This window comes from Salvelinus sp. IW2-2015, linkage group LG35 (genome assembly GCF_002910315.2).
Source record: "Salvelinus sp. IW2-2015 linkage group LG35, ASM291031v2, whole genome shotgun sequence".
In the NCBI taxonomy this organism is placed as follows: Eukaryota; Metazoa; Chordata; class Actinopteri; order Salmoniformes; family Salmonidae; genus Salvelinus; species Salvelinus sp. IW2-2015.
In genome coordinates, this window is record NC_036874.1 from 11,970,240 (window position 1) to 11,988,052 (window position 17,813).

At 43.0% G+C, this 17,813-nt stretch overlaps 1 protein-coding gene across 1 annotated transcript in view; it reads left to right on the plus strand.

Moving 5' to 3' along the window:
* Positions 1–15,333, plus strand: part of iglon5 (IgLON family member 5) — a 154,562-nt gene extending 139,229 nt beyond the window's left edge. The window contains exons 5-8 of the mRNA XM_023980689.2: positions 201–332; positions 5,042–5,162; positions 7,246–7,397; positions 8,613–15,333. Coding sequence (XP_023836457.1) covers positions 201–332; positions 5,042–5,162; positions 7,246–7,397; positions 8,613–8,716 — 509 coding nt within the window. The 3' untranslated portion in view covers positions 8,717–15,333. The remainder of the gene's footprint in view (positions 1–200; positions 333–5,041; positions 5,163–7,245; positions 7,398–8,612) is intronic.
* Positions 15,334–17,813: the final 2,480 nt, after the last annotated feature.

Sequence of the window (17,813 nt, forward strand, 5' to 3'; positions counted from 1 at the left end):
AAACGAGTCACATTTAATAAACACACGAGACCAGAAAAATGTATAAAAGGGTGTGGTGGCAGTATTAGCAACAGTGGCATCTAGTGGGCAAAACTTGGTACTTTCACACTAATTGATTTAATTGACACTGAACAAACGCACATCTCAGCCTGTGATAACCTCTGGCTTCTATCCTTTGACCCTGTACTTTGTCCAACCAGATGGTCTAATGAGTGAGGGGGAGTTCCTGGACATAACAGAGATCAAGCGGCATCAGGCGGAGGAGTTTGAGTGCATCACCAACAACGGAGTGACGCAGCCCGACATACGCAAAGTCAAGGTCACCGTCAACTGTGAGTGTCCCTACAAACCAAAAACACATGCATGCACTCACATACACAGACACACAGAAACAGTCACAGACACAGACACCCCACACATAGTATACATCCCATAAGATAATACTATACTGAACAAAAATATAAACATGCAACAATTTAAAGTATTTTACTGAGTTACAGTTCAGATGAGGAAATCAATCAATGGAAATAACTTCATTCTGCCCTAATCTATGGATTTCACATGACTGGTTACAGATACCGTTAAAAAAAAATGGGCCTCAGGATCTCGTCGCGGAATTTTATGCATTCAAATTGACAATAGTTGTCCGTAGATTAAGCCTGCCCATACCATAACCCCACTGCATCCATGGGGCATTCTGTTCGCAATGTTGACATCAGCAAACCACTCGCCTACTCGACGCCATACACATGGTCTGTGGTTGGGAGGCCGGTTGGACATACTACCAAAATCTCTGTAACGACTTATGGTAGAGAAATGAACAATCAATGATTTGTCAACAACTCTGGTGGACATTCCTGCAATCAGCATGCCAATTGCACGCTCGCTCAAAACATGAGATATCTGTGGCATTGTGTTTTGTGCCAAAACTGCACATTTTAGAGTGGCCTTTTATTGTCCCCAGCACAAGGTGAACATGTGTAATGATCGTGCTGTTTAATCAGCTTCTTGATATGCCACACCTGTCAGGTGGATGGATTATTTTGGCAAAGGAGATATCCTCAATAACAGGGATGTAAACAAATTTGTACCCAAAATTTGAGCGAAATAAGCTTTTTGTGCATATGGAACATTTCTGGGATCTTTAATTTGAGCTCAAGAAACATGGAACCATCACTTTACATGTTGCATTTATATTTTTATTCAGTGTATGTAAAATATGACTGAATATGTAGGATTCAGTTATGTATCAATATGTATGAATGCAATATCTCAAAAGTTTTAGAACACCTACTCATTCAAGGGTTTTTCTTCTTCTTTATTTTTACTATGTTTTACATTGTAGAATAATGGTGAAGACATCAAAACTATGAAAGATCACATATGGAATCATGTAGTAACCAAAAAAGTGTTAAACAAATCAAAATATATTTTATATTTGAGATTCTTCAAATAGCCACCCTTTGCCTTGATGACAGCTTTGCGCACTATTGGCATTCTCTCAACCAGCTTCACCTGGAATGCTTTTCCAACAGTATTGAAGGAGTTCCCACATATGCTGAGCACTTGTTGGCTACTTTTTCTTCGCTCTGTGTTCCGACTCATCCCAAACCATCTCAGTTTGGTTGAGGTCGGGGGATAGTGGAAGCCAGGTCATCTGATGCAGCAATCCATCACTCTCCTTCTTGGTCAAATAGCCCTTACACAGCATAGGGGTATGTTGGGTCATTATCCTGTTGAAAAACAAATGATAGTCCCACTAAGCCCAAACCAGATGGGATGGCGTATCGCTGCAGAATGCTGTTGTAGCCATCCTGGTTAAATGTGCCTTGAATTCTAAACAAATCACAGACAGTGTCACCAGCAAAGCACCCCCACACCATAACACCTTCTACTCCATGTTTCACAGTGGAAAATACACATGCGGAGATCATCCGTTCACCCACACCGCGTCCCACAAAGACACAGCAGTTGGAACCAAAAATCGCCAATTTGGACAAATTTCCACCGGTCTAATGTCCTAAGTTCATGGAGACTAAGAGCACCTCCTCCCAGCTGCCCACTGCACTGAGGCTGTCACCACCGATAAATTGAGAATTTCAAGAAGCATTTTTCTACGGCTGGCCATGCTTTCCACCTGTCTACCCCTACCCGGGTCAACAGCCCTGCACCCCCCACAGCAACTTGCCCAAGCCTCCCCCATTTCTCCTTCACCCAAATCCAGATAGCTGATGTTCTGAAAGAGCTGCAAAATCTGGACCCCTACAAATCAGCCAGGCTAGACAATCTGGACCCTCTCTTTCTAAAATGATCCGCCGAAATTGTTGCAACCCTTATTACTAGCCTGTTCAACCTCTCTTTCGTATTGTCTGAGATCCCCAAAGATTGGAAAGCTGCCGCGGTCATCCCCCTCTTCAAAGGGGGAGACAATCTAGACCCAAACTGCTGCAGACCTATATCTATCCTACCCTGCCTTTCTAAGGTCTTCGAAAGCCAAGTTAACAAACAGATCACCGACCATTTCGAATCCCACCGGACCTTCCCCGCTATTCAATCTGGTTTCAGAGCTGGTCATGGGTGCACCTCAGCCACGCTTAAGGTCCTAAACGAGATCATACCCGCCATTGATAAGAGACAATACTGTGCAGCTGTATTCATCGACCTGACCAAGGCTTTCGACTCTGTCAGTCACCACATTCTTATCTGCAGACTCAACAGCCGTGGTTTCTCAAATGACTGCCTTGTCTGGTTCACCAACTACTTCTCAGACAGAGTTCAGTGTGTCAAATCAGAGGGCCTGTTGTCCGGACCTCTGGCAGTCTCTATGGGGGTGCCACAGGATTCAATCCTCAGGCCGACTCTTTCCTCTGTATACATCAATGATGTCACTCTTGCTGCTGGTGATTCTCTGATCCACCTCTATGCAGACGACACCATTCTGTATACTTCTGGCCCTTCTTTGGACACTGTGTTAACTAATCTCCAGACGAGCTTCAATGCCATACAACTCTCCTTCCGTGGCCTCCAATGCTTCTTAAATGCCAGTACAACTAAATGCATGCTTTTCAACCGATCACTGCCCACACCTGCCCGTCCGTCCAACATCACTACTCTGGACGTTCTGACTTATGTGGACAACTACAAATACCTAGGTGTCTGGTTATACTGTAAACTCTCTTTCCAGACTCACATTAAGCATCTCCAATCCAAAATTAAATCTCGAATTGGCTTCCTATTTCACAACAAAGCATCCTTCACTCATCGCCAAACATACCCTTGTAAAACTGACTATCTACCAATCTTTGACTTCGCGATATCATTTACAAAATAGCCTCCAACACTCTACTCAGCAAATTGGATGCAGCCTATCACAGTGCCATCTGTATTGTCACCAAAGCCCCATATACTACCCACCACTGCGACCTGTATGCTCTCGTTGGCTGGCCCTCGTTTCATATTCGTCGCCAAACCCACTGGCTCCAGGTCATCTATAAGTCTTTGCTAGGTAAAGCCCCGCCTTATCTCAGCTCACTGTCACCATAGCACACCCACCCGTAGCACGCGCTCCAGCATATATTTCATTGGTCACCCCAAAGCCAATTCTTCCTTTGCCACCTTCCTCCAGTTCTCTGCTGCCAATGACTGGAATGAACTGCAAAATCACTGAAGCTGGAGACTCATATCTCCCTACTGGCTTTAAGAACCAGCTGTCAGATCAGCTCACAGTTCACTGCACCTGTACATAGCCCATCTGTAAATAGCCCATTCAACTACCTCATCCCATACTGTTATTTATTTTGTTTATTTTGATCCTTTGCACCCCAGATAGCTCTATTGCACACTCATCTTCTGCACATCTATCAATACCAGTTGTTAATTGCTAGATTGTAATTATTTCGCCACTATGGCCTATTTATTGCCTTACCTCCCTTATCGTACCACATTGCACACACTGTATATAGACTTTTTCTATTGTATTATGTTTGTTTATTCCATGTGTAACTCTGTGTTGTTGTTTTGTGTCGCACTGCTTTGCTTTATCTTGGCCAGGTCGCAGTTGTAAATGAGAAGTTTTCTCAACTAGCCTACCTGGTTTAAATAACGGTGAAATAAAAATACAATTAAAAACACAGTCTCTAAACGTTGATGTTGAGATGGGTCTGTTACTTGAATTCGTTAAGCATTATTTGGGTTGCAATTCTGAGGCTGGTAACTGTAATAAACTTATTCTCTGCAGCAAAGTAACTCTGCGCTTCCATTCTTTGGCGGTCCTCATGAGAGCCAGTTATCATAGCGCTTGATGGTTTTTGCGACTAAAGTTCTTGAAAGTTTCCGTATTGTCTGATCTTCATGTCTTAATGAATGATAGGCTGTGTTTCTCTTGCTTATTTGAGCTTTCTTGCCATAATATGGACTTGGTCTTTTACCAAATGAGGATATCTTTCTGTATCCCCCCCCCCCCCCCCCCCCCCCCCCCCCCCCCCCCCCCCCCCCCCCCCCCCCCCCCCCCCCCCCCCCCCCCTCCCCCCCGCCCCCCCCCCCCCCCCCACCCCACCCCACCTTGTCACAAACACAAACTCAACGCATTAAGAAGGAAAGAAATTCCACAAATTAACTCTTAAAGCAACACCTGACTACCTCATGAAGCTTGTTGAGAGAATGCCAAGAGTGTGCAAAGATGTCATCAAGGCAAATGGTGGCTACTTTGAAGAGTCTGAAATATCAAATATATTTGGACACTTTTTTGGTTACTACATGATTCCATATGTGTTATTTCACAGTTTTGATGTCTTCACTGTTATTCTACAATGTAGAAAATATAAACAATTAAGAAAAACCCTTGAATGAGTAGGTGTTCTAAAACTTTTGGCCGGTAGTGTATGTCTTAATAATTTTATATGTCATGTATTTATCAACCTCAACCTTTCTCGACCTTGAAGGTAACTGAGCCTTTCTTTGTCTGAGCTTAACTTTTAATCACTATCGTTGTGTACATATGTTAAAGATTTCTCCCACTTCTCCCTCCTTCTCTCTTGTTCAGACCCTCCCATGATCACAGACGTGAAGAACATGCCAGCCCAGCTGGGCAAAACGGCCATTTTGCGCTGTGAGGCCATGGCAGTACCCACGGCCTCCTTTGAGTGGTACAGAGACGACCGCAGGTAAGAAAAATACCTCCTCCTTCTCCTTTTCCTTCACTTTTTCTCTAATCGGACGGTTTTGCTAGCACAGGCTGGAATATGTTCCAGGATTCATCCAATGGCATTGAGGAGTATACCACCGCAGTCACCGGCTTCATAAATAAGTGCATCAACGATGTCGAACCCACAGTGACTATAAGTACATATCCAAACCAGAATGAATAGATTACAGGCAATATCCGCACTGAGCTAAAGGCTAGAGCTGCCGGACGCTTATAAGAAGTCCCGCTATGCCCTCAGACGAACCATCAAACAGGATGTGGCGCGAGCCTACCAGACGGGCCTTCTATGCTCGCATCGAGGCAAGCAACAGTGAAGCATGCATGAGAGCACCAGCTGTTCAGGACGACTGTGTGATCACGCTCTCCGTAACCGATGTGAGCAAGACCTTTAAACTGGTCAACATGTAGGTTGCATCACCGCCTGGTATATTAACTGCTGGGGCCAAGCTTCCTGCCATCCAGGACCTATATACTAGGCGGTGTCAGAGGAAGGCCCAAAAAATTAACAAACACTCCAGTCAACAAAGTCATGGACATTTCTCTCTGCTACCGGAGTGCCAAGTCTAGGTCCAAAAGGCTCCTTAACAGCTTCTACCCCCAAGTCATAAGACTGCCAAGCAACTAATCAAATAGCTACCCGGACTATTTGCTTTGACGCCCCCCCCCCCCCCCCACACTGCTGCTACTCGCTGTTTATTATCTATGCATAGTCACTTTACACCTACCCTAATGTACAAATTACCTAGTAAATATTTTCTTTACTCTATTTTCTTAAAACTGCATTGTTGGTTAAGGGCTTGTAAGTAAGCATTTCACGGTAAGGTCTACACCTGTTGTATTTGGCGCATGTGACAAATAACATTTGATTTGATTTGATTTAATAGGTTAGGTAGATTTTTTTTCCTTTATTGCTAACACATCCTTTCAGATATAAACAAAGGTATTTCTCTCTCTCTCGCTCTCTCTCTCAAATAACACATTCCCCCTCCTCTCTGTCACTACCTCATCTGACAATTCTAATTGTCAAAATTTAACAGCACTTAAATCTACAATACTTGTTGTGCCCCATTAGACGGTTATCTCTCTCCCTTTCTCTGTCTCGCTTTTTTTTCTCTCCCCCATGGCACTTTGTTTAAATTTGAAAGGATTGGGTAAGGGTAACCAAAAAGCTGAGCTTTTACCATATTACTCATTGCAATTCAATCCTTTGCTGTCAAGAGAGAGAGAGAGAACACAGAAAAGAGAGCGAGAGGGGGGTGGGAGAGAGAGAACACAGTCTAATGGGGTACACCAGGAAGTATTGTAGGTTTAAGTGCTATTAGATTTTTATTGGAATTGTCAGGTAAGGTAGTGACAGAGTGGAGGGGGAATGTGTTTTTCTGAGATCTCTGGGGAGAATATAGTAACAGTTTCCTGCTAAGAGGTAGATTTAATGTTCTCTCTCTGTATTGCATTGTCTCTCTCGATGGCAAAGGATTGGATTGTAATAAGTAATATGGTACAAACTCAGCTCTGTATTGGTAACACTTACCCAATCCTTTCAAATATAAACAAAATACCATGGGAGAGAGAGAGAAAAAAAGAGAGTGAGAGAGAAAAAAAGAGAGAGAGCGAGAGAGAGAAAGAGAGAGAGAGAGAGAGCAGTCTAATAGGGCACACCCGGAAGTATTGTAGATTTAATAGCTGTTAGATTTTGACAATTAGAATTGTCAGGTGAGGTAGTGACAGAGAGGAGGGGGCTTGTAAGTAAGCATTTCACGGTAAGGTCTACACTTGTTGTATTTGGCGTATGTGACAAATAACATTTGATTTGATTTAATAGTTTAGGTAGATTTTTTCCTGTATTTTTTCCTGTACATCCTTTCAGATATAAACAAAGTTATTTCTCTCTCTCCCTCTCTCCGTCTGTCGCTCTCCCACCCCCCCCCCACTCTACCCCTCTTTCTCTATCTACCTCCCCCCTCTCTCTCTCTCTGTCTCGCCCTCTCTCTCTATCTCGCCCAACTCGCTCCCTCTCTCCATTCTCTCTCTCTCTGTATCAGGCCGGTAGAGAGCGATAACACTCTGAGGATCAAGAACGAGAAGACGCGCTCACTGCTTCTCTTCACCAACGTGACGGACAAACACTTTGGCAACTACACCTGTTTTGCCTCCAACAGGCTGGGAGCCTCCAACGCCAGCATGCTGCTCTTCCGTGAGTCTCTTAAAGCATTCACACAAATACACCCACATACTTAAGCATGCATACGTACACACAGCTAGCCACATGCAAACACACACTCATGCATGCATACCACAGGAGGTTGGTGGCACCTGAATTGGGGAGGACGGGCTTGTGGTAATAACTGGAGAAGATTACGTGGAATGGCATCAAATACATCAAACACATGGTTTGCATGTGTTTGATGCCATTCCGTTCGCTCCATTCCGGACATTATTATGAGCGGTCCTCCCCTCAGCGACCTCCTGTGATGCATACACACACAGACGTCCATACATGTGTCTAAGCTCATTCTACTTCACTCAATCACACAAGTAGTCAAATGTGCATGCACACATACTTAGAGAAGCAAGCCAATGCAAACATACACCTAGTCACACACTGCATTGCCCCATCCCCATCTCTCTTCCTTTCCCTGCTCATGGGGTTGGATTTCCTCATCCCCCTCCCTCCTTCCGTCTTTCCATCTCTTTATTCGCCACCCCATTACGCCAAAGAGCTTTTCTCCTCCATTTCTCCCTCTGTTCTGTCCTGTTCTGCTACCCCAGGAAGTTGTCGTTTCTCTCCTTCTCGCTCCTCCCGTCTCGCATTAGCCCTCCCCAATGAGCGATTTCCAACACTGTGTTCTCTCTCTCCCTCTATCCCTCCCTCTCTCCCGCCTTCCACACTCTGGCAATGCCATCTTAAGTGAGCCCCTTCATCTCCTCCCTTTCTCCTCTTTTATTCCCTCGTTCTGCTGTTTCCTCGGCAAGTCTCCCTCCAATGACTCACCCCCAGCCAGTCAGTCTCATACATCCTCCTGCTCCGCCTTTCTCCATTCCCTCCATTCCGCCTCTGTGTCTTATCTCTCCCATCATTTGTTCCTCTCCTCTCCTCTTTTCACCTACTCTTCCCCCTTTCATCATTATAACAAGCTGGGTCTGAACCGTCTGTACGAATGGGACACAGACTGAAAATCAAACCACTCTGACTAATATCAGATAGCTTCGGGGATGGTTTTACTCTCTGTCCCTGTCATTGCAGTCAGACTTCATTCCTATCCCAAAATGTTTTACCTCTTTTGACTTGTAGCTTATGTTTTCTCTGGTTGTTTCCTTTTTCCCTTACGAATTCTTCTCTACTCTTTCTTCCCTCGGTTTCCTCTCTCCTTCCGGTGCCTGTCCTTCTCTCCCGGGCCCCTTGACGCAGGGCCGGGAGCCGTGTACGGGCGAGGCGTGGCCGTCAACGTGGGGGTGAGTGCGGGCGTCGGCTTCTGGCTTTGCCTCTCTGTCTCTCTCCTGATGAAGGTCTAAGAGCTTTTCCCGGAAGTCCCGTCCCGCCTGCGGAAGGAAAAAGGAATTTCTTTAATTACGAACCCATCACTGTGAAACAAAAATGATATGCATTATTCCAGGAGCCATTGACGCATCGCATCTCACACCCACACCAACTCCCCCCTCTTCCTCACCCCACTACCTCCCCCCTTGCTACCTATATTGCCACTATCACCATTACCACTCTCTCTCTTCATCCTGTTTCCAATGAGGGTCACATTGGTGATGTCTATAATGTGTTTATTAAGAATGATAATTGTGATGATGATGATGATGATGATGATGATGAAAACAGATATTTAACACCAGGATAATACTATTATAAATCTAAATGATGACTGATCTACACTACTGTTGGTCTCATAGACATTTGAAAACTAGGAGTAATAACACTCCTATTTATGGTTGGAACTACTCTATAATAACAATGATTAGTCATTATGATGAGGGTCACGTGACCTTGTTGAAAGCTGTCCATTGGCCCGTTGGCCCTGTGACATTTGACCCTATGATCATACAATTACCGTTGTATTTTGTTTTTAACCGTGTGGCAGTGTATATGACGCGGCTGCTACGAATGATGTCAAAACACACATGAAGGGTGGACGGTGGGGGTTCTATAACGCCTTTGCCCTTCTAGTGCATCCCTTTGGGATCTCAACCAAGAAGAAGCATGTGAGAAGACCCACTTCACCCCCCCTCCATCCACCCCCCACCCCTCTTTAAAAGAAAAATTGTCCTCTGCCCACCCCCTCCCCCCATCGTTAAGGTGGTTTGTGCTCCGTCCCGTGTGTAAATATAATGCAGTACAAAGGCCATGCCGTTACTAGAGGCAGTCTATCCACATCCAACCCTAATGTGGATCCTAATAAAATATCCTAATAAAATATCCAGCAAAATGACATTACCCATCAGCCTCTATTACAGTTTTCATAACCAGGAAGGGACTGTAGAAATAACAATCGTGTCTCCTGCTTTGAAGGCGTTGACCAGTCATCCTCCTTCCTTGTCGCTTGTTGATAGCATGTACCGGTTAGAGATGTTCCTGTCGTGAAACCTCCCTCCCGCTCCCCCTCCTCCCCTGCACTGTGTCCGTTTTACTCTGCAAGGTTAAACTGCTATAACTTTTTTGGGTGTTGATAATAATACTGATGATGTTAATAAGTATTTAAATAAATATGAAAAGTAATTCCATGTGAGAAAAAAAAAGAACACATTCTACTCCAGAGCTCATGACGAGCCGTGTGCAAAAAAATATTTTGTACTCAATCCCTCGGAGAAATCGCACTCGTTGAACTGAACGACAACGACAAAAGACGAAGTTGTAAGGTTTTCGAGTTGTGCTCTTTTTGACAAGGATTTTAAAAACACATCGAAGGTGATCCCGAGGGAGTCTTTTCATCCAAAAGAGTCCACAGTCAATGAAATGTAATATCGTTTGTAAACGTGTATGTATTAAAACCTTTGTTTTCATGCTGTTAACTGTATAATACATAGTACACATATTACACATATTCAACCAGCTGCCATAGCGTGTCACTCTCCAGACAGACCAGCTCCATAGATAAATGATTTAAAGCGATGTATGTAAAGCAGCGTCCCTGTAAGTCAGTCAGCCCCTGTATGGCAGGACAGGCGCACCAGGAGATAAAGATGTAATTAGCCATTACCTGTGGCTGGATAAGCGACAGGGCCTACACTCCCTGCTTCCCCCATGTCCTTCCCGCCAGCCATGGACAGGCCCCATAAATCACGTTCAATCCTGGCCCTGACAGCATCCTCCTCAAGGACACCCTCGTCCCTGTAAAGCAGACGCGGCGCGTCCTCACAAACCACCACACCTGGGCCCTGATTGAAACCCCCCCAGGGCTCAATTATCCAGCCACTTTACCTGCACAGATCAACCACTGAGACGTGTGCTATGAGGCTCGATGACACCCCAACCCCCCAACCGCTGTCTCTCTGTCATGTCCTGCTGTGTCTATGTCTATATGCAAACTCCCCCATAGTGAGCCAACCTGAATGGAGAGGTTGGCTCACACTAGCTGACTGCCCACAATTTCTGTCGCCATACAGGAATATGCAGCATCTGTGTTCAGTATTCTGCGAATAGCTGTCATCTTTTTTTGTTTTGATTTCATTTTAACCAGCAACATACCCGCTAACTCAGATATAGGAGAGGCATCCAATCTGGTTAATCTGTGCTATGATATTTAAGGGTGCCCCTAACAATCTATTCAAGAATGGAACTGTTTTAGTAATACTATTGTATGAAGTGTGCTAATATTTGAAGAGATGTGAAGCCCTAGCAAGAGTGAATGTTCCCTTTAGCAGGAGGCTAGTCAATGAAAACCTGTTTGTCTCACTGAATATAGTGCGCGATGTGTTCTGTTGATGCCCATTGCTCTATGCAATGTAGTCAGTCACTGGTATGTCTGAAGGGCAACAGACAGACCCACTTGTGTTCATCTTGTTTTGCTCAGACTCACAGGACATTGATTGGTATCGATTTTCAAGCACAAGAGCAGGTTGTTTTGGTCAGTGATTCTGTTTTTCCTTCTTTGTCGTTTTCGATCCCCCTCTCTCACTCACGCTGTTTTTCTGTCTGTCTTCTCTCTTTCACATATTCTGTCTCATGTCAGCACCCAGCTCAATTTTATTAGTGGAATAAACTTCTGTATGTACATACTCTGTCCTTGAAGAAAAACCTAAAAGAAAATAACAAAAAATAACAAAAACATACTGTCATGTTTCTCAATGTGGGTTTGAAAAAAAAGCATGTAAATGTTCGTTTTGGGGGGGATTTTGAAAAACTAAAATCTGTATCTTGTGTTTGGGCTTTAGGCTGGGGGAAAGGCTGGGGGATATGCATTTAAGTTCATGCAATGGAGGGCGATATGTATGGTGGGCATTTGTAATAACCCCAAATGAGTTTGAGTGTCTCCATGAGTTAAATGTGAAAGTTAATCAGACTCTGTGTGGTGCAGAGGACTGGAAATGGGAAAAGGAAGGATTCAGCGAATACACTTCCTTGATGGACAGTGGGAAGAAGCCCAGACTGGTACAGACAAAGCTCTGAGGCAGAGGGAGATGGGATGACTCTGACCAGACAGTGAACTCTCCATGGGGGAGAACGAGAAAAGACAGGGAAGACACTTGATAGGATAGCAGCTCAGATATCATTCCTAAAATGACCGCTGCGTCGTCCCTCCTGAGGCATATCACAGCGTTGTTTATGATTACACCATGTAATATTAATAACATTAGCATTGCATTGATCACAAGCACAGTCTGTGCACAGACAGCATTTCATGATGCAATCTGCTAGCCTATCAAGGAGCGCTTTACACTTTGATGATATGGTGTGGTGTCATATAGCTTGACCTGTAATTACAGCACAGAGACATACTGTATGATTCCAATGGACGTAAGTGGTGCATTCACATGTAGTTCATCACTCCCAACAACTGGGGGGCGGTGCTAATTCTACGGGCACCACTCGAGCATTGCTAAGCAGCACTTTTTGGCTTATGTTGATGTACATAATATAGATGAACTTGCTTCATTTATATATTCGACTATTTAAATGTTTTGAAGAAAATTATAACCATATTTGGGTGGTGTATTTTTTATTTATGAATGACAAGTCTAGGAGTACATGAAAATACAGTGGTAGAGTAGCTGAAGAAGCTCGATAACTATACACCCAGTCACCGTTTGAATGTACTAGTTTTTGTGTTAGGTCCTGAATCACTATAACCACTATATTCCCACATCGAACACTTCCTCAACACACTTTCAGTTCCAAATGCAATGGTTAATCGATACATTGGACTGGATCGCATGAAATAGAGCAATTTCTCCCCAGGGTCACTTTACAAGGGCCCAAAGACAGAATTGTCAAGTGTCTATAGTAAGGCCTTAGAATAGAGAGCATAATTTATCATGCCTTGATACAAGACACCCCTAATTGCACATTGATTCCCCCCACCCCATCTCCGAAACAATTTGTCCGAGCTATATTGTCAACTAAGGTAACTATGTGTTTAGAGAACATACAATGAAGAATGAGTCATTAGTTTTATTTTCATGTCAGTTGAAAGAGTAGCTCGTCAAGGCGCATTTTGTTCATTTTGCTCTTTCTGATAATGAGATGTCTAACAATTGTCTGTATAATGGCACCTTATAGTACATTATATTTTATTACTGTACTCAATTAAATGATTGATACCAAATGTTAATTTTGGAAATGTCAGTACCTATCGATACTGTGTATCTAGAGGCTTATGTCTGACAAACACAGCCAACTCTTTAGTAGGAGTAGAGTCTAGAACGATAGGATGTACAATAGAAGGAGATGAGATAAAGGGGAATAGAACCGTAGCCATGATAGTATTTGGTCAATATTCAACTAACATGATAAATTATCAGAAATATGTCCGATTGTCAGTACCGGTACTGTGTATCAGTTATACATAAGAAGATGTGTCTTATTGAGGGACAGACTCATTGATATATAAATGATTTCCTTAGTACCAGCCAGGTCTCTCCAGCTTTTGTCCTTCACACCATAGCCCACTAGCTAGATAACAATGTGCTATCCGAATGATCTATAGCTCACCAGCTATTCTAAAGGCCTGTTCAATTCTTATGAGCAGAGTCAACGTTGCGAGTGTATTTAAACTCCAGTAGATTTCCATTAGCTGTACTAATGAGTGCATCGATACACAGCATGCTGGACTGAGGTAAGCTACATGATGAAAACAGGTCATTATTGGATAAACATGCTGACTACATGTTGCCAAGCAGAAGAAGTGATATTTGCCTTGAGTCACTGAGGGCTAAGCTTGGAAGTTGAATGAGGTAGCTAGGTTCCACAGTAAGTTGGTAGTTGTTGAATTGATAGATGCAGAAGGACAGAATAGATTGAACAAAAAGATAGATACATTTATGTAGATAGGTGGATATTTTGTTAGTTTATCATTTCTATTCTGAATTCTAATTAGGATATATTATTATTAATGTAAAACATTGACAGTATTTGTTTGTGTGGATAGTGGGTTAAAGTAATAATTGCGAGCCACAGAGGCAAGAGTAGCAGTCACTCACTCCCACCACACAGACAGGCAGGGACTACAGATGGTTGCTTGTCAATCACCCTCTCCTCTCTAAGAATGTAGCTAGTGGATAATTAACAGTGTACCAGTGTTGGTCCATCCACAGCTGGAATAACAGAGAGACTGCACACTACCAGGCAACAATGGAGGCGCCCACCAGCCAGCCTCCTTAGTCATGGGGTGGCAGGTAGCCTAGTGGTTAGAGTGTTGGACTAGTAACCGAAAGGTTGCAAGATTGAATCCCTCAGCTGACAAGGTAAAAATCTGTTGTTCTGCCCCTGAACAAGGCAGTTAACCCACTGTTCCTAGGCCGTCATTGAAAATAAGAATTTGTTCTTAACTGACTTGCCTAGTTAAAGAAAGGTAAAAAATATATAAATAAATTAGAAGCCTGCCTAACATCTACAATGCTGAGTGCCCCATTACTTGGCCTTTGTGAGTCACCAGCACAAACCTGCCATTTGGCCAGTCAATCAACTGGGTAAATATTGGTTGCCATGGCGAAAACTGACAATGGAACTATATTTCTTTCTTGTCGAATGACAGCATCAAGTGATGTTCTGGCGTGTGTTCATAGGATAAAATGGGAGAGAACCTGTACAGTGTAATTAAGTCGCAAACTGTCTGAAACTGTCCTATTAATGTGAGATGCATAGATTTGAATTTATGACACAATATACGATTGAGTTGTCATGACAGTGTTGTTTCACCAGAGCAATTTTGAAACTTCTGAAAAAACTATGACAATCAGGTAATAACAATGCACAAAGACAACTGTCATTTTTATCAGTGCGAGAACTAATAACAAATACTAGGGTGTCTTAGGTGTCCAATGCAATCCAGTGGATGAGTCTCCTCTAGAATGCTTGGTTAGCGTTTGCAGACCTCTTATGGAGATGTCATGCCCATCTCTCTCTCTCGTTGCCCCTCTGGCCCACTTCCTCCTCCCTCCTCCATCTCCTTTCCCTCTCTGTGGAGAAAACAGAAAACCTGCCACCTGTACCCCCCCCCTATGCCAATCCCGCTGCCTGCTGCCTTGCCACCTCTCTGTATGCCAGGTTCCCACCCTGGTAAATCTGTGTTATTGATTTGTGAGTGTGTGTGTCCGTGTGTGTATGTGGATTATCTGACCTTCACATGGCAGGCATGTTGGTTTCAATCTACCCCTAGACCTCAACATTATTATTTCTGTCTGTGTTGACTATTCAAGATTGCATCGATATAACATACGGAACAAAGCAAAGGAACACAAGCAGCATCGTCTTCCATCTTGACATATTTCTGTGCAGTGAAGCGATGTTGATTATGATGACTCTTTTGGTTCATTTGATCTCCGTTCTGTCTCTGTTTCTGTCATATCTATGTGAGTGGACAATTTTTTTCTCTCCAAATCTATAGAAGTGGAGTTTAAAAAAAAAAAAAGAAGAAAATATATCAGAGGGAGAAAAAAAATAAAAAATCATGTTGTTTTTAACAGAACTCTGTGTGAGTGGTTGATTGATGTCGTTGTTTCAACTTTTCACCTGATGCTTGATGCCAAGTTGTACGTTGCCTTTTTGAATAGGAGTAAATCAAGAGGATATCTAAATGCAGAGGAAAACAGACAGCTGAAATTCTAATACCTTAGTACATAATCAATATGACCTTATAGCTCCATTAGATTGCTGTAAATTACTTACACACTTTCAACGAGAGTAAAGATCACTGAGAGATGGATGGAAACTGCAGTTTACTAATACATGTCGGAAACAGTTGCCAAATGTTATGCTAATGTTTCTGTTGAGGTGCACAGAGTAGATCAGTCCCCACTTCTCTTGTTTATGACAATGTAGAACATATTTAATCCATTGAAAGGGCTATAAGAGGGTTAGGCTGTTTGTTTCCATTTCAGTCAAACTGCTTCTGGCTGTGAGTGGTACGGGTTTGGGGGTCAGCTTTTGGGTGAGGTCAAAGCTGTGGTAATACTAGGTGGACAGCGGCGTCAAAGTAACTCGGGAGCGTCTCTTTTAAATGCTTTACCTAAACATTGATGACGATGAGTCACACCCCTCATATTCTAAAGTATCCTATACATGTAGTATGACATACTGCACTATTGTCACGGCTGTTGAAGGAGGACCAAGGTGCAGCGTGTTGCGCGTACATTTTCTCTTTATTTTGGAAATGACGCCGACAAAACAATAAACAATACAAAACGTGAAGCTCAAAGGCTATGTGCCCTAAACAAAGTCAACTTCCCACAATGACAGGTGGGGAAAAAGGCTACCTAAGTATGGTTCCCAATCAGAGACAACGATAGACAGCTGTCCCTGATTGAGAACCATACCAGGCCAAAACATAGAAATAGAAAATCATAGAAACACAAAACATAGAATGCCCACCCCAACTCACCCCCTGACCAAACCAAAATAGAGACATAAAAAGGATCTCTAAGGTCAGGGCGTGACAACTATTCTCTTATTCATCAGAATATATGTAAACCATACAAAAACTGCTCTTCTACATATTCTTCTACAAAAACGTTCAGAATAAAAATAAACTAAACGTGTTGTACTTGAAACTAATTTCAGCTTTAATGATGGTTTGCTAGTACTTTTCAAAGTAAAGCAATGAATTTTAAACAAGATAGAATCTCAAATATTGACAGTGTATTCTTCACACATTAACCACTTTGTTGTTAAGTAATTAGCTAGCTGACATTTTGTCCAATGAGCACCTTATCATTGTGAAATAGACTGATGGTTTTGCTTTGTTTGTTACTGTAGACTGCCTTTTGCTTACTGTTGCACAAAGGTTTGTGCAGACATCAAGAGCGAGGCCTATTTGTCTGTAAGACATAGACTCGTGTCGTCTTTGACGTAACAGGCGCTGAGATTTGTCTGGTTTTGGAGCATGGCCTGTTAATGGAACATTGGAACATAATGAAGCAAAACAAAAACAAGCTGACATCTCTTTGGAGGGAAGCTTGACATTCAAAGTCACTGTTCGAGCAGTCCTTTCACCGCTGGAGTTTGGAATGAGAAACAAAAGCATGACAAATATCCTGGACCTGTGTGTGCTTCTGTTGATAGCAGGCCCAATACCAGGTTAGTTTCTTCCAATCATACTAGGATATCAAAATTCTCACAAATAAATATATTTTTTATGTTTATGATTTTTCAGCATATTCAGTGTCATAATTAATACTTGTTATACAATATCCCTAAGCATATTACAGTACATACACATTTACCTAATTGCATAAATTCTGCTTTTCTGTTTTGACTTCAATTCTTGCAATAACAAGACTTCTGTTGACAACACTAATGATCTAATTACTTTCAGAAGTGTATAGAGTCATGAGTTGTTTGTTTGTCAAGATAAGAGGACTAAATCTCATTAGTCAGGGAGAAAGTCACTCCAGCTCACTCATTTTGACTTTAATAAAATACTGTGATCATCTCCAAATACACCTCAACATCATGCGCAAGCTTTGGGGCAAATGCCTTTGAACTGAAGGTCTTGCTGTTTTTGTTTTGTTTTGTTACCTTGATGAAGAAGCATTCACTGGCTGCGTCCTCACTCAGCCCCGTTAAGGATGGTAACAGCAGAGAGGTTAAAGGTGAGAGCGAGGGGACGGCACAAAGCTCATTGTCCTGGGTAAGACAGAAACAAACTAGCCTGGTCCCAAATCTGTTTCTGCTATCTTGACAACTCATCTTGACAACTCAATGGCCAAGGCCTTTGACTCTGTCAATCACCACATCCTCATTGGCAGACTCGACAGCCTTGGTTTCTCTAATGATTGCCTCGCCTGGTTCACCAACTACTTCTCTGATCGAGTTCAGTGTGTCAAATCGGAGGGTCTGTTGTCCGGGCCTCTGGCAGTCTCTATGGGGGTGCCACAGGGTTCAATTCTTGGACCGACTCTCTTCTCTGTTTACATCAATGATGTCGCTCTTGCTGCTGGTGATTCTCTG